At 34.5% G+C, this 24,183-nt stretch overlaps 3 protein-coding genes across 3 annotated transcripts; all 3 read left to right on the forward strand.

The window, feature by feature from the left end:
- The first annotated feature begins 429 nt into the window (after positions 1–429).
- LOC6649415 (follicle-stimulating hormone receptor) lies at positions 430–5,897 on the forward strand. The gene is made up of 16 exons (XM_023179729.2): positions 430–882; positions 1,087–1,238; positions 1,327–1,401; positions 1,882–1,959; positions 2,510–2,584; positions 2,645–2,710; positions 3,269–3,337; positions 3,401–3,475; positions 3,538–3,655; positions 3,721–3,938; positions 3,992–4,330; positions 4,399–4,544; positions 4,633–4,861; positions 4,929–5,124; positions 5,186–5,382; positions 5,447–5,897. The coding sequence occupies exons 1-16, from the start codon at positions 556–558 to the stop codon at positions 5,619–5,621; spliced, it is 2,535 nt and encodes an 844-aa protein (XP_023035497.1). The 5' UTR covers positions 430–555; the 3' UTR covers positions 5,622–5,897.
- Positions 5,898–7,244: 1,347 nt separating this feature from the next.
- Positions 7,245–8,063, forward strand: LOC6649416. The gene is made up of 3 exons (XM_002072054.4): positions 7,245–7,498; positions 7,572–7,715; positions 7,801–8,063. The coding sequence occupies exons 1-3, from the start codon at positions 7,343–7,345 to the stop codon at positions 7,864–7,866; spliced, it is 366 nt and encodes a 121-aa protein (XP_002072090.2). The 5' UTR covers positions 7,245–7,342; the 3' UTR covers positions 7,867–8,063.
- Positions 8,064–15,417: 7,354 nt separating this feature from the next.
- Positions 15,418–22,022, forward strand: LOC6649417 (dopamine receptor 2). Its single transcript, XM_047009422.1, has 5 exons — positions 15,418–15,932; positions 17,862–17,964; positions 18,658–18,783; positions 20,527–20,704; positions 20,833–22,022. The coding sequence occupies exons 1-5, from the start codon at positions 15,419–15,421 to the stop codon at positions 21,910–21,912; spliced, it is 2,001 nt and encodes a 666-aa protein (XP_046865378.1). The 5' UTR covers position 15,418; the 3' UTR covers positions 21,913–22,022.
- Positions 22,023–24,183: the final 2,161 nt, after the last annotated feature.

Consider the following 24,183-nt stretch of genomic DNA (forward strand, 5'->3'; position numbering starts at 1 on the left):
TCAATTGTCTGATCCTTGAATCATTCACAAGTAACTTAATATACAGATGTTATTATGCCTTCTGAGGAGTAAGCCAAAAACATTTGAGAATTTAAAACTAAAATCGATATAAACTAATAGGTAGTTAAGATTAATGTTTAGGCTATATATTCACAGGACCTCTTTTAATGTTTTGGCTATATTAAGAGTGAGTAAAAAGGTCTTGCACGATTGTGAAGTTCATACATTCTCTCTCTCTTTCTCTCTTACACACCAAAATAGGTCCTGTCAGGTGTATTTGTATGTGTATTTTGCACTATCAAAGAATACTACGAAATCACAACTATTGTTCTTGATTTTTAACAAAGGCTCAAAGGTCTCGCTATTCGTTGAACTGAGGATAAATTCAGATATATTTTTTTTTATTGTTTGCATTTTACAGAGCTCCTCGAAGCCCCTTACTAAAATTTCATTGTGAAAAAATGTCAGACAGAATGTGAATCTGCTTGTCCTCAATAGGACTATTCAACAACAACAACAACAACTACAAAAAAGTATTATCCACACGATATAAACATGCAGAGCATATCAATTGTGTGGCAAGGATATTGCTGGTCATGCCTTTTGTTGGTTTTGTTATATGCACCCCATGGAGCTTATGGCAATGACACCAACAATAACGCCAATAATTGTTTTGAGAATCATAATGGTTTCAATATCAATGAGAACCAGCTAGCAACAACAACAACTAGTCAGCCAACAAGTCAAGGCTCAACATTGGCATTGACATTGGAGCCAACCATGACAACGACAACGACAACGTCAACATCAAAACCAACTGTTGCTGCTCCCCCCCAGATGGGTCCCATGTGGAAGTGTTGCTGTTGGAATGCAACTAATCAAGTAAGTGGATAGATAGATAGTATAGACCAGTGACTATGTCACTTTGACTATGAACTTTAACCATGTGCTTGTTTGTGTCATATTACCTTTCAACACGAGAAACACACAAACTGAGCTAATTTTTTGAGTGTGGTCTGAAATCAAATTATGGCGCATCCTATGCAATAATGTCATAAATGTAAAATTTTTTATAACCACTCACAGAATGAATTGGAATGCCGCTGTGAAGGTGAAGCTCTAACACGAGTACCCCAAACCCTGAATTTACCTGTGCAACGTCTTACGGTGGCATCAGCAGGATTGCCGCGTTTACGGTCGACAGGACTAAAGGTTTATGCGGCCACATTGTTGGATGTGTAAGTTGATAATCCTTCATGAGTTCCATGAATTAATTAACAAAACGAATAATTCCCATAATCCCTTCCGTTCGCCCTTCCGTTGCAGAGCTTTCATGGACTGTCTGCAATTGGAACTCATACAGGATGGAGCCTTTGCAAATTTAACAATGTTGCGCACCATGTAAGTGTAAACAAAACCACCAGCACACCCACACACTCTTCCATACACACATACCAACATACTAGACTGTTATTTAATCAATATTCTAGAGGAAAACCATAAACATTTAAACGGAAAAATGAAATGTGAATACCTGATCCACTCGGGGTGAGGAGTTACATACCTGAGCGAAGAGTAGGGATAAAACGTTCTCGTTTCAAAGGAATTTCGTAGAATTTTTAGACTTTTTATTCTGTATTTTTTGTATCCTCTTAAAGAAATATTGAAACTAGAATAGGTCAGAAGGTCATTATCTTGATAAATTATTTGCAGTGTGGTTCAAAGGATTGATCAGGTGCCAATAAAGCCAATAAAGGAGGATGCTGATCAGATTTATAAAGATTTTGAAAAGCATTGAAAGCATTGTATTAACAATTCAAACCATTTATAGTCTCATCTCTCATTTTTAAATATTTACATTTTCTTTTTATTAAATTTCAGTTACATTTCAAATGCTCCCAAATTGACAGTCCTCTCGAAAGATGTATTTAAAGACATTTCCGACACAATTGAAATTATGTAAGTAAAATGTAAAAGTGAAAAGATTAAACCAAGAATTTAGGGTAACATATGAAATGGGGATGTAAAAGTGCAAAGTTTAATCTTTAAACCAAGAATTCAGGCCAACATATGAAATGGGGAGAATTTTCTGCCCAAAAGTATGCAACAGGCAGACCAAGCATTCGCTTGTTGAAACATATGAGGACATTTTAAACTGTCCTATGGACTTTAGACTATTTCTAAGTTTCAAAGTAAACAAAAAGTTATAAATTTTTTGAAAAACATTTAAAACTTCTTCTCGGTAATGCAGACTCTGCACTTTAAGGGCAAAGTTTCCCCCCTCCTCAACATACTTCTAAGTAAATGGTGTAAAGTACATGTTGGCGTTAGCTGCGTTTAAATTTAGAATTTGTATTGAGGTCAAGAGAATGATACATTGAACTAACTAACCAGCAACTAAGTAAATAACTTTAAAAGAGTTTAAGCTCAAAGCTTTTTCTTTGAGGTTCGAGTGACCCAGAAAAGAAGATTTACCTAATTATTATATACACTCTTCTTTTCCCCATAGACGTATTATAAATAGTGGGCTAATCAGTGTGCCAGACTTGCGTTATTTACCACCCAACAATATACTACAAATGATGTAAGTATATGAACAAGAACTTAAACAAAATTAAATTCAACTTAATTGTTATATTTACAGAGATCTCGATAACAATCAAATAACTCGAATTGATAGTAAATCCATAAATATAAAGACTGGACAATTGTAAGTACAATTTATCATTTATACAGTAATTTAAAATTTAGAAAATACTCAACACGAATATAGAAAATATTAATATAAAAAGAATGAAAACTTTTAAACAATTTAAGCCATGAAATAAGCAAAGTTTTTAAGATATATTTAGGTGTATATATCTAGATATAGATTTTAGGGTGAATCGATCCTAGATTGGGGAATTTAAGCAGTTTTACAAAAACTTTCCCTCATTATTTCCCACGAGAATTCGCTAATTTTACACAAAGTAGACCGTTAAATAGAAAATAGTTTTTTATCATTATCAATATCAGTTTTTTTATCTAGATGTAGATTTCGGAGTGGGTGAAAACGTTAATTTTTTGGGATAAATTGTTCTTGAAAATATACATTTTCAGTTTTAGAGAGTAAATCTCACTTTTGAGGGATGAAGTTTTCCAAATTTCCTTCCCCGAGGATCAGACACTGACTAAAATTATGTCATTGATATATTCCACTTCAAATATAAGTATTTGAGAACTATAAACGCATGAAAACTGAATATAAATATTCTTTTTCTTGTTTCAGAATTTTGACAAACAATAATATACGTTACATTGATGATTCGGCATTTTATGGTTCAAAAATTGCCAAACTGTAAGTTGATTAATTGCTTTTGTTTAATTCTACACACAAAATTAAGTAAGAATTATGTTGCAGATATCTGAGAGATAATCGAAAATTGAACAAATTGCATCCCAATGCCTTCTATGGCATTATAGATATAACTGAATTGTAAGTGTTATGGTAAATATGTGTGCTTGAAGAATCTAAATAGATCATCTTTTGTCTTTTAGAGATCTCTCACGAACTTCTCTTGTATCTCTACCGTCAGTTGGACTGCAAACGATTGAAGCATTATATATAACAAATACAAATACTCTAAAGACCATACCATCTATATATAACTTTCAGGTGAGGATCATCTAAATATAAATTGTAGTATTGTGTAATATGGGATTCTCTTTTTTCGATGACAGAATCTGCAGCGAGCTTATCTAACCCATTCATTCCATTGCTGTGCCTTTCAATTTCCATCGCGTCACGATCCTCAGCGTCATGCCCAACGGATGGAGGAGATCAAGAAATGGCGAGAGGATTGCAATGCAAATCGTAAAAAGGGTCAAGTAAAGACATCTTCAGTGAGTTCATCAAATGAATTGCTCCTTGGCCGTTGGGAGGATACAAATGTTAATGAGTAAGTGACTTATTCCCATTAAGTAGTATTTTTTAATTGATTGTTCTCACTAGAAAATGGGATCACATTGATTTCTACAATGCTACGGAGGATACGGAAAACGAGGTCTTGGCAAATCCATTCGAACCGGTCGATTATATGTCAGACTCTTCGATGAATATCGGTGTGTTTCATGATTCGATTACCATAAATCGTGAAGATGATCAATTGGATGTGTACTGTGGCAATTTTACATTTCGTAAACCAAATATCGAATGCTATCCCATGCCCGATGACTTAAATCCCTGTGAGGATGTAATGGGCTATCAATGGTTACGTATTTCTGTGTGGGTTGTTGTTGCCTTGGCCGTTGTGGGCAATGTTGCAGTACTTACCGTAATATTATCGATCAAGTAAGTAACTAATGTAATGGCAATTTAAACGGCACTAGTTAATCTTTATCTTTTTTGTGTGTAACTAGACCAGAGACGTCATCGGTGGCGCGTTTCCTAATGTGCCATTTGGCATTTGCTGACCTGTGCTTGGGTTTATATCTGTTGCTGGTGGCCTCGATTGATGCCCATTCCATGGGCGAGTATTTTAACTATGCCTACGATTGGCAATACGGTTAGTCCCCCTCCCATTCTCTCCCCCTCCCCTTCTCTGTCTGTTTTGTGCTTTGATTTTGTAACTACAAATGTCTGTTTGCCTTTAGGGGTTGGATGTAAAGTTGCCGGCTTTCTAACGGTATTCGCCAGTCATTTGTCGGTGTTCACATTGACCGTGATTACCATCGAACGTTGGATGGCGATTACAAGGGCCATGCAGTTGAACAATCGCATTAAATTACGTCCTGCGGCTCTTATCATGCTGGGCGGTTGGCTCTACTCATTTCTAATGTCCTCGTTGCCATTGTTTGGCATTAGCAGTTACTCATCAACCAGGTGAGTAAATCGCCGACTAATCTTGCACCTGCATCACAAATAGTTGAATATTTTGTTGAATTTTTAGTATTTGTTTGCCCATGGAGAATCGAGATGTCTTTGATACTGTCTATTTAATATCGATTCTGGGCTGCAATGGTTTGGCATTTTCCATTATAGCCGTTTGCTATGCCCAAATTTATCTGTCCCTGGGGGAGGAAACGAGACACGCTCGACAAAATAATCGCGGAGAGCTGAGTGTGGCCAAAAAGATGGCCCTATTGGTGAGTTGATTTAGGCTAAGTCAATCTTTGTCTTACTAATTTTAGCCCCCATTTACTACAGGTCTTTACCAACTTCACCTGCTGGACGCCAATTGCGTTTTTTGGTCTCACTGCATTGGCTGGTTTCCCTTTGATCAATGTCACCAAATCAAAAATATTGCTAGTATTCTTCTACCCCCTCAACTCATGTGCGGATCCATATCTTTATGCCATACTAACCACACAATATCGCCAAGATCTATTTAACCTATTGACTAAGTAAGTAACTTTAATTTAAATTATGTCCATCTACTTATCGATGGTTGTTTTTTGCCTTTTGCAGATTGGGCATTTGTCGTCAGGGTAAAGGTAGTTCTTGGAAATATAAAACCTCCACCTCGGGTCCACAGACGACACGTTTCACCATCCATCGTCACAGCTCGCTGGGATCCAAGGTGCAGCATGTTCTACCTGGCGAAATACAGAGCATGCTGAAGAGTAAAGAAGATTATGTTTAAGTTTATAGAAATCATTCAAACAAAGACTTTTAAAGACTCTTGACAACAAACTTTCCGTTATCAGTAATCAGAGTTTGAAACTCTTCTCTGTCCCTAACTAGAGTTGATTCTCTTACTTAGTTATCGATGTAAAAAAAAAAAAGAAAAGTTAGAAGAGTTTAGATGTTCTCGTTAATGTGGATATGATTTGTTCGATAAACCATGATGATCCTTAAAAATAACCGAATTGTGATATATTTAGTTTTTACATTCTCTGCTCTCTGTAATATTAGTTTTTCAAAAACAAAAACAAAATTAATAATAATAACAATAATAATAATCTAAGCAAAGTCAGTATTGTTAATGTCTCTTATTTTTTAAGTTTAGTCTTTATTACTTAACGGACAAAGTCACTAGGAAAATATTAGTATATGTATGTTGCCATCCATTTCCATTTCATATTGATATTGAAAAAAGAAGAAAACGTCAAACGTACATATATAAATATATATATAAATTTTTTACAAATTTAAAGAAAAGTACATACATTTTTAATGTCAATCGGTTTTACATATATGTATGTGTAAATGTATATCTATTGATGTTAATATGAATATGCATAAATATATGAATGTTTTTTAAATTCAATTTTATTTTGGAAAATATTTAATCTTTGTCTAAGACTAATATTTAATATAGTCATTAAATTTGGCAGAAGCTTGGCGTATTGAGTTTGTCTAAAATTCACTTAGTTTGGCGATAATCGCTTTAGAATTAAAAAATATCATTACCGATCGTTCCAATCGGTTCCCATAGAAATGGTCTCACGATTTCGTAGATAAACCGAAATGAGCGTTAAAGCTTGCTCTTTCTCTACTCACTTCTTACGCTCCAGCAGCAACTCGCTCACTCCCACACATATAAACGTTCTCGATTGCCAGAGAGCGCAACTAAATGAGAAAGAGAGTTTACGATTAAGTGTGTGGGAGAGCGCAGTTAATTAAGTGAGGGAGCCCTACTGAGTATATGAGGGAGTGCGATTAGGTGAGAGAGGCAGTGCAAGTGTGAGAGTGATTCTTGCACTTTCTCTTTTTCATCGCTGGCAAGTGTGAGCGAGAGAGAGGCAGAGGTTATAAAAGAAGTTACAACACAAGAGTGCGTTGCATATCCGTTTCTACTGCCGCCATGTTTACATCTAAAGTGATCGTGGACATACATGTTTGGTAAGTGAATAACTTTAATTCGATCAAATATTTTTTTTCATTTACGTTTTTGGTAAGTGAATAACTTTAATTCGATCAAATATTTTTTTTTCATTTAGGTTTTTTGCTGTGAATGCTGCATTGGGTTGCCGACATTTTCCACCCGTTTTACATTGTCTCAGCTTTATTTGTTTGATTCAACTAGTTGATTTTACCCTCTGATTTTAATGATTCTGGTATGTACATACATATGTGTTAATTTATTTTCTCTTTGTTGTTATTAATAATGTTTTTTATTTTTTATGTTCTGTGAAATGTTTTGGATTTAAAAAAAGTAAGATAACCACAATTTTTCAAGTGATAATAAATAAAATGAATAAATTTCAAAAACTGCCGCCCTAGCGACTTGGAATAGCTGAAATGGAACACAAAATATCCCTCTACCAAAAGGGTGGAAAGTTCGTAATCATCCCTGTTAGCCGGAAAAATATCCCAACAGCTGACACTTGAATGGCAGAATAATAATAGAAACGTTTCGAAATGCTGTCGGTGAACAACTTTTGCCTAGTTTTCTCAATTGTTTTATTTCAATTAGCTGAATGTTATAAGGAAATACCGAGTTTAGATGGCAAGACATTACCGAAGGCAGCAACATTTCATTTTCCCGAATATGCCTACAAGGAGACCAGCAAAAATGTGAGTGAAATCATTTGTATTGATTTTTTTTTTGCCTTGTGTTTTCTTTTGATACAAAACGGATATGTTTCAGGAAATCACCTATCATGAACTGGAGGTGGCCTGTGAGCAGCATGCAAAGTGCGTAAACATGAATCCAGTTGGAGTCTCCAAAATCAACTGCATTAGACGGTGTATATCACCATCGTGCTATCATGATATTTACGCCTTTAACGAGGTATCGTCACGTGATCTGAACATATGTATATGTAGCGAAATGGATTCAATGTCTAATTTATGTCATCTTTGTTTTATATGTATAGCTCGAGGAAGGGGAAATCGATGTGCGTTTGAATTCATTCAAAGGATGTGTCATCCAGCGTTTGTAGCAAAAGAAACAGCTCCTGCAGAATTTATATCTAAACGATTATCTGCAGGAGATGCAATGGAAACTATCTGAATATATTCGTCAATGGATATCGATTGTTTGAAAATGAAAGTATTTGCAATTTACTCAAAATTATTAACTATGACTGTTAGAATAAGAAATTTTTGGAAAAATAATAATAAATGTAATGCAAATTTAGCTGAATCTTATTAAATTTTTATGTCACTTGAATCTAATGTTTTAGTTTGTTTTATAAACTTTAAATATACAAATTTGAATTACTTCAGAATTTTGTAATTAATATATACTTTTATCTTAATGATACCTTACCTTACCTCATATCGTTAATAATGAGCCCAAGAATAATTAAGGCAAAAATGATATTTATATCAGAATTTATGAATTCCATATGGCAAAAGCTTGATTCCAATAATCTCTATAAAGGCAAATTACTGACAGTAAATGCAATAATGTTTCAACAGTAAATCATTCACAAAAATTTCGAATAAAAATTTATTTATAAATAATCTGCAATAAGAAAATTGCAAATTTCCAATCATTGTACTTTTATCACTTGATCTTTAGTAATTTTAAATATATTTTGTTTTGCTTTTTCTAGCAGCTTTTCTTTACGAGTTATAGATATCACTTAAAATTCTGCTTTTCAAATAAATTTTTCATCGTTTCAAGATATAAAACATGGAAAAATGGAAACTCTTATCAACTTAAGATCTTAATTTAAAAGTAATTTTACAGTGCTACAACAAAAATTAAGGTGTTTTATTCATTTAGAAAGTGTTAATACAGCAATTTAAGTCATCGATTTTAAATGAGCATTCAAAAATACAGCATTATCTAAAAATCGCATATTTTCAACTTAAACAAAGATTATACATACGATTGTGTGTATTATTATATATGGCTAGATCAGCTTAGCTCTATATACTTTTATATACCATGTGTAGTCTATGAATTTTCTATGCCTCTTCTTCTTAGAGACCTTTTTTGCCTTTCAGTGTTTGCCTTTAATCTAAGAAGAATAAAATTTTACATACATTTTGGCGCTTTTGACTATTTTCATTTCCTCCTGTAGCATTAAAAACAACATAATTTATGAGATAATTTGCATTTTTAATCTCATTTCGATCAAAAGGTAATCAATTTTAGATGCCAAGTATTAGCTAGTTATCCTTATGCGACTTTGATTGAATTGCATTAACATCCTTGCAAGGAGTCGAATGTGTTTGCTCGATTCTATGTTTGTACTTAAATATACTACTGTGTTGTAGTATGCCAGAAGATGACAATGGCAATTACAGTACGGATATACATACATATATATATTGTATAAGTAAACTTTACGACATTTCTATGACAACAATTAAAATAGGTCTTTGCCTTCTTCTCCTTTGGGTACCCATTTCCTGGAAGATCAATCAAGCCGAGTCAAGCATTTTGTGTAAATATGTACAATGTACGTTTATTTGTATTTGTGGCGTTTAAGTTTAGTTTCGGTAATTAAAAGCCGAACACACATAAAATGAAAATTTATTAGTATTGTTTAAGCGATATACGAAAACTTGTGTGTTTGTTCTGTAGTTTCAGACACACGCAGACAGACATACACATAGATGGGGGTGTGCGTAACTGCATATACATATGTATGTATGTGTGCGTATTTATGTCTGCCTTAACTTGACGTTTCTCTGGGTGGGTGTTGACTAGTCCCTATTGGGCTTTTTAATGTACTTAATTTGAGTGACGGCGCCAAAACTGGGTACGATCGATTTTTTAACGCGCAACATGCTGAAAATAACCATTTCCAACCATTCCCATTGTGATACCCCCTTAGCTACCGCCTCCAAACGCCTTTTTTTTCCGAATGAATGGCAATGTCCAAACGATTATAGACGTTATCAATTACAGTAAATCTATTTAACTTTATGGGCACATAGCCAATATGCGTTGCTCTGTCTCCGTCTCCGTGTTCTGAATGACAGTACACACACCCACTCACCCACACACACACCCACACACACATATGCATTCAATTTTCAATAGATGGTGTAGGATTTTTGTTCAATTTTCTTTGGTTATAGGAGTTTTCTGTTGCATTTAAGGCTTAAAATATTCAAAAAAGTAAAAATATCCATACATACAATGTTAATGGAAATAAGCCTCGTTACATAAATTTGGTTTATTTTTTTTTATGGTAGTTTAATATTGTAAATTTATAAATTTCATTTATTGTATAGACGCAGGAATATGCAAACAATTGGCCGACATTATTTATTACAAACAAAACGGATGCAAAAGATCATTAAATGCAATGCAAATTGGGCAAATTCCGCCAGTTTCAATTAGTCAATAGTAATGATAAACATTTCAATAGTATTATTAAATAGATATGTTTATTGCAAATTTTCCTGATGAATGAAAAGAACTCGTGAATCTATTTCAATCCAACGTTTTGTAAAATTTGTGATCCAAACTGAATATTTTTTAATTCATCTGAATCTGAACTGAATCTTTTTTAATTAAATATTCATAAATGAGCCAAAATTATGATCATAAATGACTCATTTGTCGGGAGAAATTTGTATCCTAGTCACGACTTCTCTTGACAACGTTAGAACTCCTTTTTAAGTCATATTTTTAATCACAAACGTATCAATTAATCGTTTTAGAAATATGTGTGTTTTTTATGCCTTATTCAAAAAACATATTTTAGATCATGGCCGACTCACTTAAAAGTTATATTCTGATTCATTTGCGATTCAATTTCAAGTCGTATTTTAATTAAGTAAGAAAATAAACAATTTTAAATCAATAAGAGGTCTCAAAATAATCACATCAAGGTAATTTCTGTTAAAACAATCTTCAGAATGCTCTGCGTGTTGATAGCCGATGATTTCTCTGATGAACTCCATGACGAATTTTCGAAAAATCTTGATTCATTCCATGATCTATTTTTAATCAATTCTTGAAAGATTTTTAAGTCTTTGTTCAATTAAATCAACCTAGAATGTCATCGTTTTAAAACGTTTTTTAAAACGTTTGCAAAGTTGAAATTTATTAATACTTTTATCTTGCTTACCTATTCAATTTAATTCAAAACTGGATTTCAGCCGGCTTCAAGTTTGAATTTCCAACTACTTTTAGCGTTGAAGATATGGGATGGCCATTACATCTGTGGATACTTTAGCGAAGTCTGCTGATGATAGAACTTGCTGGTTCTTGAAATAGCTAAACAGACAACCTGCTCACCTTTTGTGCTGCCAATTCAAAAAGCTCGAAATCTAGACAAACATAATAAATAAATAATATTTTCCGAACTATGAAATTGTAAAAGATTTATAACTTTTTTGGAAATAATCTTTGGAAAATGTGTAGGACTAATAAATTGTTGGTGAATATTTGCAACAATACTTGATGAGGAAATCCTTGAATTGTTTTTTCTTTAATGAATTTTTTTGATAAAAACGTGTGCACATCTATTCATTTTTCTACATTTGGCAGAAAGTAATTTAAAAACTGAGACTCCAAAGATATTCCTTAATTCTTACTCATGTTCACCAGTGTAGTGTATCTTGGATTGTCATATATAGGCACATCTAAAGTGAATCACAACGAATTATGTTTTCTATGAAGCGAATTTGATTAAAACTTTTTAGCTTTGCGTATATAACAAATACACAAAGTTATGTATGTATGTTTGTATGTATGTATATTGTGCATTAATGATTGTGTATGCTGTATTTAATATACTAACACACTTGTGAATTTGAAGACGATTTGCTGGCCCCCCCTTTGAGTATTAATCATCTCATATAATCTCAAATGTTTAAAAGATATGTGTAATTAATAAATTATTAATACATCTCCCAATGGGCCAACCCACAGCCAGCACACACATTAAAAAAGAACAAGAAAAGAAAAACAAAAAGAATTACCGAAAGCAAATTTTGCTGAATAAAAATCTACATAAATATATATGTATGTAAGCATATGGAATACACTTGCAATTATTTCAAATACAAATAATTTACAAAATTTCGTTTTGTATTCAACAATCGGGGGCAACAATCTTTTGAGGTAAATGAGAGGATATGGCTAATAAAAGCCAAAAGGATCTTTGGGTAATTCTGCTTTTACTCTAAACTTAGTGCTTAAAAGATTATGAGAAATAGTTAGGTATAGTAAGTTACTTCTATTTTGTAATTTTGTTCGAATACTGTGCATAGAAATTTTTCAAAATTTTTAAGGTTTCAAAAATTATTCAATTACACAATTTAGTCTCGAAAAAAAAGAAGTCTTAAGGCTTGGTCTTAATGATGGGCAATGATGCCTAAAGTACTTAAATATGGTTAGAATATTTTGATTTTTCAAGTACATAAATGATTTGAATTTGATTCCTAGAAAAGCGTTTTGAAGAGAATCCATTAAGATATTTTAATTTTACAAGTAAATGATTTGAGTTTGATTCCTAGAAAAGCGTTTTGAATGAGAATCCAATTAGCAATAATGAAATTTACATTTAAGAACCTTCAAGTTTATTTCTCTCTGTTAATGAGAAGCAAGGTGAATGGCTTGTCTGATCATTAATATCAGTAAGATACTCTTTGGTTAAGGGTAGAGCCAGATTAATGCTATGTACATAAAGAGTCACACGAATACCCCCTACGCACACACCCACCCAAGCACACACACACACACCACAGAGCCAGGCAAAGGCACAGAGCAAACGAAAGCCAAGCGGAAAGTTAAGCAAGCCAACACAGACAACACACACACAGAGGAAAGTAAAAAGCGTTTGGCAAATTAGCCAAATGTGTTATTTGGCCCACAAACATTTCAGTCGCTCACGGAACGTCCTGGCGTTTGGCCGCAAAACAAAACAAAAACAACAACAAAAATTTCGTATTTTACGGCGGCTAGTTAATTTAAACAAAAAACAAAAAATCCACCATAGAAATCTATTTATTTATATATAGATTTATATATCAGCAAAAGGTGCAAAAAGAAAAGTATTAATTATTCTATATATATATTCACATAGTATTGTTGTATCTGTCAATATTTACCTATTTTATTGTGTTGTGTTTTTGTGCCGTTATCAGAACTAAATGAATTTGAATAAAACAGATCGCTGAGTATTACCAACATGTAATAAGGTCATAATCAACTGATAAATTTATCAATTAATTTAGCCAATGTTATCAGTGGACTAAAATAAAGGGCTTGTTCGAGTTACTTTCTATGGAATTTAGTTAGTATCTATGTGTGTGTGAGTGAATGTGCAACAAGTTCTTCCTCTGTGTGTGTGTGTGTATGTGTGAGCTGACTTTTTAATTAACCAACCAAAAAAACAGACAACCACAATGCCAAGCTTAGCCAAACTGTGTTCCAAAGATGTTAAATATTAAATATGTTTCCGACAAAAACAAAAACAAAAACCAAAAAAAAAGAAGAACCGAAAAATTCATATTAATGAGGGCAAAACTTAATCACTGATGCTGCTTGCGGTTTTGTAAGCGGAATGCGGAGGAGTAGCAAGAGATTTAGCTGGGGAAAGGGCGGGCGGGTGGTTGGGATCAGGGTCTTTGGGGGGGAGTCTGATGGTGCCGCAAACAGCTGTTCATGATTTTTATGTTTCTTGTTTTTCTTTTTTTGTTTTATGTTTTGCTGCCTAAACATCATTTTTATGTTTAATGGCATTTTTTGTGATGAATCATATAATTGGCATAATTTGTATTTTAATATTCTTTGGACAAGAACTTGTTAAAACGACATCAATACTCAATTCATTAAAAATTGGCATTAGCCAAATTAATCGTAATTCATTCACTGCCAAAGCAAATACAATTTAATCAAAATTTGGAAACATTTTTCAAATATTTTCGAAAAAGCAAACTCTCGCTCTCTCTTGGTTCCAACATTAACAAATGTGTGAAATAAAAAAATTATAGAGAGATATAAAAACAAAAAAGAATTAAGAAATAAAAATAACATTAATGCTAAAGCATGATCTTGAAGAAAAAGAAAAGAAAAGTGAATACCAAATTTTGTTGTTTTTCTACCACGATTTTAAGATGCCCTTGCAAATATATGTATATAAAATAACGGAAGGAAATGTCAATAGATTTATCATTTATATACAATTTGATTAAATGTAAAGACTATGATTTATAGGTTCTTTCTATATCTGCCTTTTGTTGATGACTTGACTTACAATTGCTGAACAATGCCCAAAAAGGGTATACAAATTCACCAAGAAACCTCAAGAATTTTGAACCTGACTGCTCCTACTGCTGGTTGTTTGTATGTGTGTGTGTGCTTTAATCGCCAAAAAAGAAAAGAACAACAAAAAATAACAACAATGACGACGGCATCACCTACAATATGCCAAAAAGAAGAGGAAAATATTGCGCATACGCTACGTTGACCGACAGACGGAACCAACCAGCCAACCAACCAACCGACGGACAGTCCGTCCGTACGTTCGCCTGCCCGTCCATTCATTCCATTCGCCCTGGCCTCGTCCGAGAGGCAATCTCCAGCAACTTAGCCAACTGTCAGTTTGTAATCAACGCGTGCCAACAGCAGCTGTGCGTGTGCATAAGAAAATTTCATTATTCGAATACGTACCAAAAATTTGTATATATACAGACATACATACACATACAAATACACATACATAGTATGTATTATTAATATTCTAAACAATCCGTGTGCGGGCAGTGTAACTCGAACTAATGAAATGGTGAAAAGACACAAAACTAATCAACAAAGAAATGTTATCCACTGACTCTATTTCTCTCTCTCTCTCTCTCTCTTTGTGTAACTATTTCCCATCATCAAAAACTAGACAAAAGTAGAGACACTCAGTCAGATGACATGAGAGGTTTGAGACAACATTCTAACTCGTTTTGAGTATGATAGCCAAGTTATTTGCACTAGACTAGACAGACAGATTAACATTTACATATGACGTTATCGGATTTGGTTTTTTGTTTTTGCATCAGATCAAAGGTTAAATGCCTTGCAATGCGGCAAAGCGAACATAAAAACAAATTGATTACTTAATTTTTTTCTGTTTTCTGGTGAGCCAAAACTATTTTTCAGTCTCACTCATTTGGCATTTGGTCCATGTGTTTGATTTATTTATTGGCATACAACAACAACAAAGAGAAAGAGAGAAAAAAAATTGAATTCAAATAAACAACAATTTCGGCACAAAAATTCTGTGCCCTGTTGCCAATTGGATAAAATAAGCAATGTAATTTTTATTAATTGAAAATCGTTTTTAATTTCGATAATAAATGGCTCGAGTGCATAATTTATTGGCTGTAATGGGTTTCGCATCGTTTTTGGTTTTGGCCTTGTTTGAAATGCACCAAAAAAACGAATTGTGTAAGGCCATAATTGAAAATGCATTTTATTGTTCAATTATTTTGTGTATGCACTTTTCCTAATTGCTCATGCGAAATCGAGAGAACAACCAATTTCGTTTACTAAGTAGTATTTCAATTGCCCGCTGCAGGCTACATAGAATGATTGCACCACCGTCGTCGCCACCACCAACAGCAGCACCACCAACACAATTCTCGTCATATAATCAGACGGCGTTAATTTCCAATGATAATGTGCAGACAATGTTGCTTTATACACGATTTCTAACTGCATCCATGAGCCCGGAGGATAGCAATTTGGATAATGCCATGCTTCTAATACACTCCAGTACCATTAGCAACAACATCACAATGACAACAACAACAACAACAACAACAACTGCCACAATACTAAGAACAACTGCAGCCGCTGTCATTGGTGTCCCATCGGTCAATTCATATATACGGAATATGTCGTGGCCCAAATCGATTGCTGTTGCCGTTTTTCTCATCCTCATACTGATCACGGTTATTGGCAACACTCTGGTCATATTGGCCGTATTGACAACACGACGTTTGCGTACCGTTACCAATTGTTTTGTCATGAATTTGGCCATAACCGATTGGCTAGTGGGTACCTGTGTGATGCCACCATCGGTGATACTTTACATAACAGGTGAGTATACATTATTATACTTACAGTTAGTACACTGGTTAATAAACTTTTTATGGTTTTTTAAGTGAGACATGGAGAGTAAAAGCGAGAGAGAATATTCCGCCTCTTTCAATAATTTTTCAAACATAAAAACATTCAAATGACAATGCGATGTAGTCATAAGTTCTATTTCCAAAATCGTATCTACATTTTATTGCTTCACCGATTAGTAAGTGAATTTATTTTAGACAATTGACTTAGGTCTCACGTAGTTATCAACGTTTTTGTTTTTGGAATAGAGAGAAATGTCACTTGAAATTTACCGAAATTGTATTAGTTGTTATTGCCTTACTGCTTTTTGGAACAGTCAACTTGATAAATATTTCCCAAGACTTTTGAGAATTTTTAAAGCTTTATTCCTAGGCTTATGAGAGCTGCTCTTACATCCTTTAGTTTGTGAGTGATTCAAGATACACTTGGCCCTCGCTTAACACTGACTCTTTTAGCACGAACTCGGTCTTACACGGTTACAAATTTGCTCCCATCCCCCTTTTAGCACGCTAAAAACCATGTTCTTACACGAATGCAAAATATCGATATATATCTTTTTTTGAAACAAACTGGCTTAAACTATAACTGCCACCGAATGCATTTCAAATTTGATATGAATTGAATCATATGATCTCCTTACTTTTTAAAATTTTTAAGTTTCTGTAAAGTTTAACATGTTAATTAATTATATGAAGCACCTTTTTTTAATTAATACCAACTTTTAATTTGGAAAATATGAATGTTATGCATTTATTAAAGGCATATACATAATAACTTTTGGTTAATTTTGAAACAATCTTTGAAACTTTAATAAAAACAGGCCAAACTTCAATAATAACAAATTTTTTTTCTGTCAATTTTGAATTTTGAGAACGTAACCCCTTATTTTGTACTGAACCCATGTTTCGCTTAACACGATTTCTCTTAACACGAGGATTTCTAGGAACGTAACCCCCGTGTTAATCGAGGGCCAAGTGTATATAGTCTTAAACAAGACTTATAGGGAAAATATAGGAAAGTTCGTCAAAACATTATACACAGCTGGAAATTAGGCGTCCATCTAGAACATATTTTAACTTGATCAAAACCGATGATCGCATACCTAAACTTTCCCTTGCTAGATTTTTTTGTATTGATAAAATGTATATATATATTGATATTGAAAGCATATAGTTGCATATTCCAAAGATTTTTCGATTTATTGAAATGTTTTAGGCTAAATTTCTTACAATTATTTGGCAAATTCAACAGAAAGATTTAACAGTCTAACATTTGAGTCTAAGTATTGATAGGCAATGAGAAAATCTATTTGAACTCATTTATTTATAATGACTGAATAGGGATTCCCGGAGAGAAGGAAAATAACCCAATCTTCATTCGTTGAATTCAAAATATGAACTGATTTTATTTAAAGAATTGTTGTGTATATAAATGAATTCTTAGACTCTAGGCAATAATTGTTCTTAAAAATACTTATTCTAATGACCCACGCTTTTGGGGTTTGAAAATTGTTTATATTTCATGCTCAGCGTTGGCTACTTGATACCGCGCCACTGTTACAATCTTAAGTGTTTTCCACAGAGTGTGGATGCATGTTTTGTTTGGTTTTAAGCAATAATTGTCATATGGATCTTTATGACTTATTTTTGTGTTATGTTTTTGTTTCGTTTTGTATATTTCTTGGTGCATCTGATTTGGTGAAGCCATTTCAGATGAACACGATGTTTAATCTTAAACAATGACTGAAACCAATTTCTTCAATTGAAAAGCATTTAAATCGTTTGCCATTTACTCAGTGTATAGTCTCAAAAATATGTAAATTTTAAAGGTTTTGTTAACAAGGATAAGTAATTATATTAACCAACTATAAATAATTCTTTGCCCTTTAAAACTCCTTAGGTGTTTGGCGTTTTGGTTGGATACTGTGTGACATTTGGATATCTTTGGACATACTACTTTCAACTGGATCCATTTTGAGTTTATGTGCCATTAGCTTGGACAGGTAAGTAAAATGAGGTGAAGCCTTAGATGGAGGAGGAAACAATAATTGACTCTTATTAACCTAATGTCCTCAGTGTTGTTTAACACTAAACTTTGGCTTTTCAATGTCGTATCAACGCGTAAATATGTCGTTGATGTCATACGCTGCTTGATGCCAGCACCACCGAAACCAATCCTTATGCCATAAAATCCCCCCCCTAAAAACCGGGACTCGTACCAAGCTCCGCAAAGCCAATCCGTTGACATTGGCGTCATAGACGCATAAAAAAGGTGCAAAAACAGTGCAAAATAATTTATTTGTTGACATTTTTATTACACCATGACGAAGTGTACCCTTTAAATTCAGTGGCAAGAGCAACAGTAACCTAGAGGACCTGCAGGTTAAGCGTGGCCACCACCAGACAGAACGATGGTATGACAATGACAATGGACAGAATGCGCTGCTATTGCTATTGTGTGTGTGTGGGTGTGCTGTGTGTGTGTGTTGGGAAGTTTCAATTACATTTTAATGGCATTTCCAAGTTTTCTGTTTCTGTCCAACCGAGTAAAAACAGAGCCAAAAAGAAAAAGAGAGAGGGAGAGAGAGGGCATTGGGCAAAGGGCAGCGGAAAAGAAAATGACTTGGTCTACAGCTTTATTAACAATATGTCGTTTGGCTTTTGTTTTCATTCCTTTTGCTTTTATTGCTTCGTAGGTATCTCGCAGTCACACAACCCTTGACATATTCAAAAAAGAGGCGCTCGAAACGCTTGGCTCTCCTCATGATACTTGTGGTATGGATAACGGCGCTGTCAATCACATGTCCGCCATATTTGGGCTGGTAAGTAAGAAGCGGATGGATGCGGTTGGTGTGAAATTTTTGGTTCGTTATATTTTCAATTTTTTCAATTCTTTCTTCCTGGGGGGCCACCACACCACAACATATTTTCGTCTCATTCTCCTTCATTTTATTTTGGTCTATGTGGTTGGCTAATGGAAATTCAGTACAGTGCCAAATGGCAGTACAAAGAAGCATGACGTAATTGGGTTTTTGGGTTGTGAGTTTTAACGAGTTGTTAATGACTCGCTTTCCGGTGTAAAGGCGTGCGTGCGAAATGATGTTGCATACTTTTCAGCGCTCATTTCTTGGGCCCAATCTGCGAGAAGCCCTGAAAAACTTTGACATGGGTTCTATTAAGCCAAATGAATACAAAGACAACGTTTTTTTGTTAACTGGTTTACTCTAGGGTCTTTCTATTATCATTTTCCAATATGAGATCGTATTACTTCTATGACATCTTTTGTGACATTAAAGAGAATTACTTTTTGGGCCAAAGTACAAGTTTCTTTCTATCTATACTAGGCGGAAAAATTCTTTGGCTTTGTCTTGCCTTTAATGAATTTACAGTAAGTTATGAAAATTCGGGCCAAAGATTAGTTCAATCATATCTTTATAACTTGAACAATTTCTTGGGGTCTCCAAACTTTAATCATTCTTATGAAGTCATTTCACAGCCTTTAGAAAAAACTTAGGCAAGAAATTTTTAAAACACTTTAAAAATATTCTATAATTATCCTATTTCAATAGAATTATGTGATCGAATTTCATTAACCTGTAAGCAGAAATGTCTTTGCCAAAATGCATTGCAGTCTATTATAAAGTGAATACTATCGGAATAGTAGGAAACAAATATGCAACTCTTTAATTATTAATAAATTTCGACATAAAACTATTCACCATTAACTATTTTCGTCAAACTTCTAATTCCATCACGAATTTTAACATTATCATTAAAGAAATAGACGAAAAAAACACTCATTAAAAAATGAAACTTTGCATATAACCCATTTTTATAAGTCGCTGAAATCGATCTAATTCTAAACCGACTTAAAACAAAGTATAACATACGACATATAATTCAATTCACTATCTTTTGTAATTCGTAAAAAAACTACTTAGTAAAAGGGCAACAGGCCAAAAGTCTAAGAAAAATCAGAATAATAATTGCCTCTAAAAGGAAGGCTAAATCTAAATTCATATCTTGTAATATTTAGATTATCTCTTCTCTTCTTCAAAGAGTACATAATCTGTATGTTGAATATTTTTTTGAGCCTAATCTCTCGATTTCTATTTACATATGTATAATTGGAAGCCAAGTAAAAAGCAAGAAGTTGCTTTCTTTACCTTCAGTACAAAGACAAAGACAAAGAGAAAGGAAAACTTGTAGAAGAAGAAGTTCTGTAGTTGTTGTTGTTGTTGTGCTGCATAATTCCGATATCAACTGTAGCCATATTGCTTCTTCAGATGTGGGAATTGGCTTAAAGTTCACTTGTTCCTCTTTCACTGTCACTTTACATTCATTTCAGTTCAGTGCCTCACAGAAATGTAACAAACGCAAAGAGAGAGAGAGAGAGAGAGAGAGAAAAAAAAGAAATAGGAAATCACTCCCCGAAGTGGCTTAGGATTTAAATTGAAACGTTGCAACAGCAAAAGAAGCTATTGTCATTCGGTTAACTCACTCAGTCACCCACTCACTAACACTCTGATGTGTGCCTACACATATATGTGTCTATATTCTCACAGGTATGAACCGGGACGCCATCAACAGGACTATGTGGATTGCCGCTACAATCAGAACAAAGGATATGTTGTATTCTCGGCAATGGGCTCATTTTTCATACCCCTCACCGTCATGTTGTATGTTTATGTCAAAATTGGTTATGTTCTGACATCAAGACGGCAGCGCATTGTCCGCGATGCGGTAAGATTTTGTTTTTTTTCTACACCCATCTCAAACCCTGTCGAAAATAATAAAAATTTATCATAATGTGAAATTACTTTGAAATCTGTTTTTGGGTTTCGTTTTTGTTTTCGTTTTACGTTATCTAGAACTCGGAACGCACAGCTGACTATGAAATAGATGGTGACCACTATATATCGGAATCAGAGCATTATCATTGTACGCCGGCCAAGTGTTTGCCCAGTCGCAAGTCTCGTTGGCGATTCAATTCGTTGCACGAGCCAACGCCATCTCTCTCCAGTAGTGGAGGGCCAAAGAACACGGCCAGCAATAGTCTCAGGTGTAGCAAGTGCTCCGGGGACAAAGGTGCAGCCGGAGATAAAACGTTGACATTTAAACATCAACCGACCTTTTATGAGTTAGTGGAAGTGTCACGACTCTCGTCACTAATCCACTGCTCGGCCATGAGCTGCAAATATGGTGGTCCCTGTATACACGGGACACCATCTGGAGAGGCAATTATTGGATCTTCTGTATTGCATTACAATGGTAGTAGTCAAGCCTCCTTTAGTGACACCTGTCTAGGTGGAACGAGCAGTGGTGGAGGAGTAGCAGATGGAACAGCAACAACAACAAGTCAAGTAACAACAACAACGTGCACAAATGAGACAACATGCAATAGTATACAGGCCAAGGTGCAGGTGCAAGAGCAAGAGCAAGAATTGGAATCTAAACTATCAAATACACAACTTCAAAAGAGACCATTTGCAGGCCATCACGAACCTACTTATCATCATCATCAACATCATCATCATGCCCACTCTCATTCCCATCCACATACACATTCACATTCACATCATGGTCACAGTCATAGCCAGAGCAGTCATGGTCATCAGCAGGGCCATAATCATCGCGTTACGATGCGCGTGTCAACCACAAAGCGTGATACCAAAACAGCCAAGACCCTAACAATTGTAATGGGCGGCCTAATTGCTTGCTGGATGCCATTCTTTGTCTATTACCTACTAATACCCTTTCTGCCACGTGCCGCCGTTCTCGAGGATCTTATGTATGGCTTCACCTGGATTGGTTGGGTCAATTGTGCCATAAATCCATTCATATATGCATTTTACAATCCTGATTTTCGTACTGCCTTCTGGCGTTTGACATGTCGTCGCATTTGTAAACCAAAACGTCCTCCGAATCATTTGGCCATGTTTCGTGGCTAAAATTAATGCAAACAACAGAAATAACAACAACAATGTACCAAATGAGCTGAAATCTATTAACTACATACATATGTATATGGGTAAATACATATATTAAAGTGCACACAAAATGAAGAAAGAAATAGAATAGAAAACAAAAACAATAACATAAAAAAGACAAATTGTACCTACTATTGTGACTCTTTGTTCTGGTCGCCAAACAAAATGACGGGTTGACAGCAACTGTTGACTGCCTGGCCTGAATGTTTCTCTTATTCCCCTTTTTGTTGTTTTTTCGACTTTGTTTTTTGCCCCTTTTTTTTTGGTTTTTGCCTCAGTCGTTTTTGTGTGTGTTTGCGGCCCAAAATTTTATGCAATGTCACTGGGCTCTGACTCTGGACCTGCCGCAAACAAACACAGACCCAACACACAAACACACATACACAAAGCAACCACCCATCTACACACACACACAAACACACACATCTGAGACGCAGCCTGAGCCTGCGTATCCTTTGTGTCCGTGACCCTCCTCGAAAGTCGTAACAAAGACCGCAGGCTGAAATCTGGCCAACCCATTTAATGTTATGCAATTTAGTTACATTTAAGCAATTTTCATCACTGTATTACAGAGAGAGAGACCGAGAGAAAGCTAGAGAGAGAGTGAGGGAGGGAGGGAGGGGGAGAAAACGCACACAGAACAAACCCTTTAGGTTAAGTTCATGTACAACTTTAATGTTAACCAATAATCAAGTGTTAAACATTTCAATTTTGAAACCTCATTTTTTGAAATGGATCTCTTTGACAAAACAACAAAAAATATAAATAAAAATAAACCTAATGAAATAAACTAAATGATTGCCTTTTTGGGGTTCAATTATTATTAATAGCTATTCGGAGAAAATGTTCGAGTCATGCAATTTGGCAATTTCAATTGACTAAAAATAGGTAAGTCTGAATTAAGTTCCTCTCCTTTCTTTTTATGTTTTTTAAATTGCTTTGCCAGAATAATTTTTGAAATGTGTCAAGGGAAAAGTCACTAAAAAAAGAACAAAAACGAAACCGAAATTCCTGCTGAATCAGCCGCCCAGAAGTGGTTTCAGCGGAATTACATTAATTTAGGTAAGAAGACAACAAAAAAATAAAGAATATACAACTACAACAACTAAATAAAAATGTTTATATGTGGTGTGAAAATACAACAACAAGCAAAAGGATGCGGTCATCATAATTACGTTTTTACGTACATACAAACATACAAACATATCATGTATGTAAGTATGTATTTACTTATATTTCTATAAAAGTTTATGGTGTGTGTGTGTGTGTGTGTGGGTGAGTGGGTGGGTGGTGGGCGTTGGGTGAGGGGAGGTCTCTAATGAATTGCAACACACTTCGCGTTGTGTGCGCTGTCACAGTTCACTTTTACGTTGAGCTCAGCGGAAATGGCCATGACGTAGTCTTTCCCTTAATGCCATGTCAACAAGCCTGAAACCCGCCATAATTTGGAATTTCGGTTGAGTTGCCTTTTTTTATACCCACCACCACCCATTTCTTCGTATTTGTGTCTCTTCCCTCCTCTAACTCACCCTCTAACCCTCTTCATTTGCTCGCCCTGCACTGATATCACATATTGCGCCAAATTAAAAGGCAAAGATAAGAGAAGGCAAGACAGTGGCAAACTCATAGAAGTTGTCCTTCCTCGCTCATTCAATATATATCCAGCATAAGCAGAGTTTATGGGGTTTCAAGATTTAAATGAATCTTTGGCGATGACAAGTGCATTATAAAATTCTGATATTCTCCTCTGAAATCCATCACTTTTTGAGCCAAACAAATGAAATGTAATGGAATTTTGAATGTGTTTTTTGCTAAGGTTTGCGGGTTTGAAACAACGATCAGGGCAGATTTTTAAGAGGCATCAAAGTATAATAAGAATATAATTGTTGTGGTTTATTTTCGGTATAAAAATTGGTATCCTTTTTACTTCATCTAGTACTTAATCTCTTCTATACAAGTTGGTAGAAGCTTTTAAATTCAATCTGCGATCTACAGATTGGTAAATCAGAATCCGGGGATGGAAGGGATTGAAATGTTGTGTCTACATCCAAAAATCTCCAAATATTCTTTGGAAAAGCTTTTTTGCACATTTTTTTGTACAACTTGCTATCTATAAAACAATGTGACATTAATGTATATATATATGTATGTCCTAAATATCAAAATGTTTTGCTTTTTAGATTAAAGTAACTTTCTTTAGAATTTACAGTCATTTCTCGACTAAAGTGACAA

Source organism: Drosophila willistoni, chromosome 3R, assembly GCF_018902025.1.
Source record: "Drosophila willistoni isolate 14030-0811.24 chromosome 3R, UCI_dwil_1.1, whole genome shotgun sequence".
Lineage (NCBI taxonomy): Eukaryota > Metazoa > Arthropoda > Insecta > Diptera > Drosophilidae > Drosophila > Drosophila willistoni.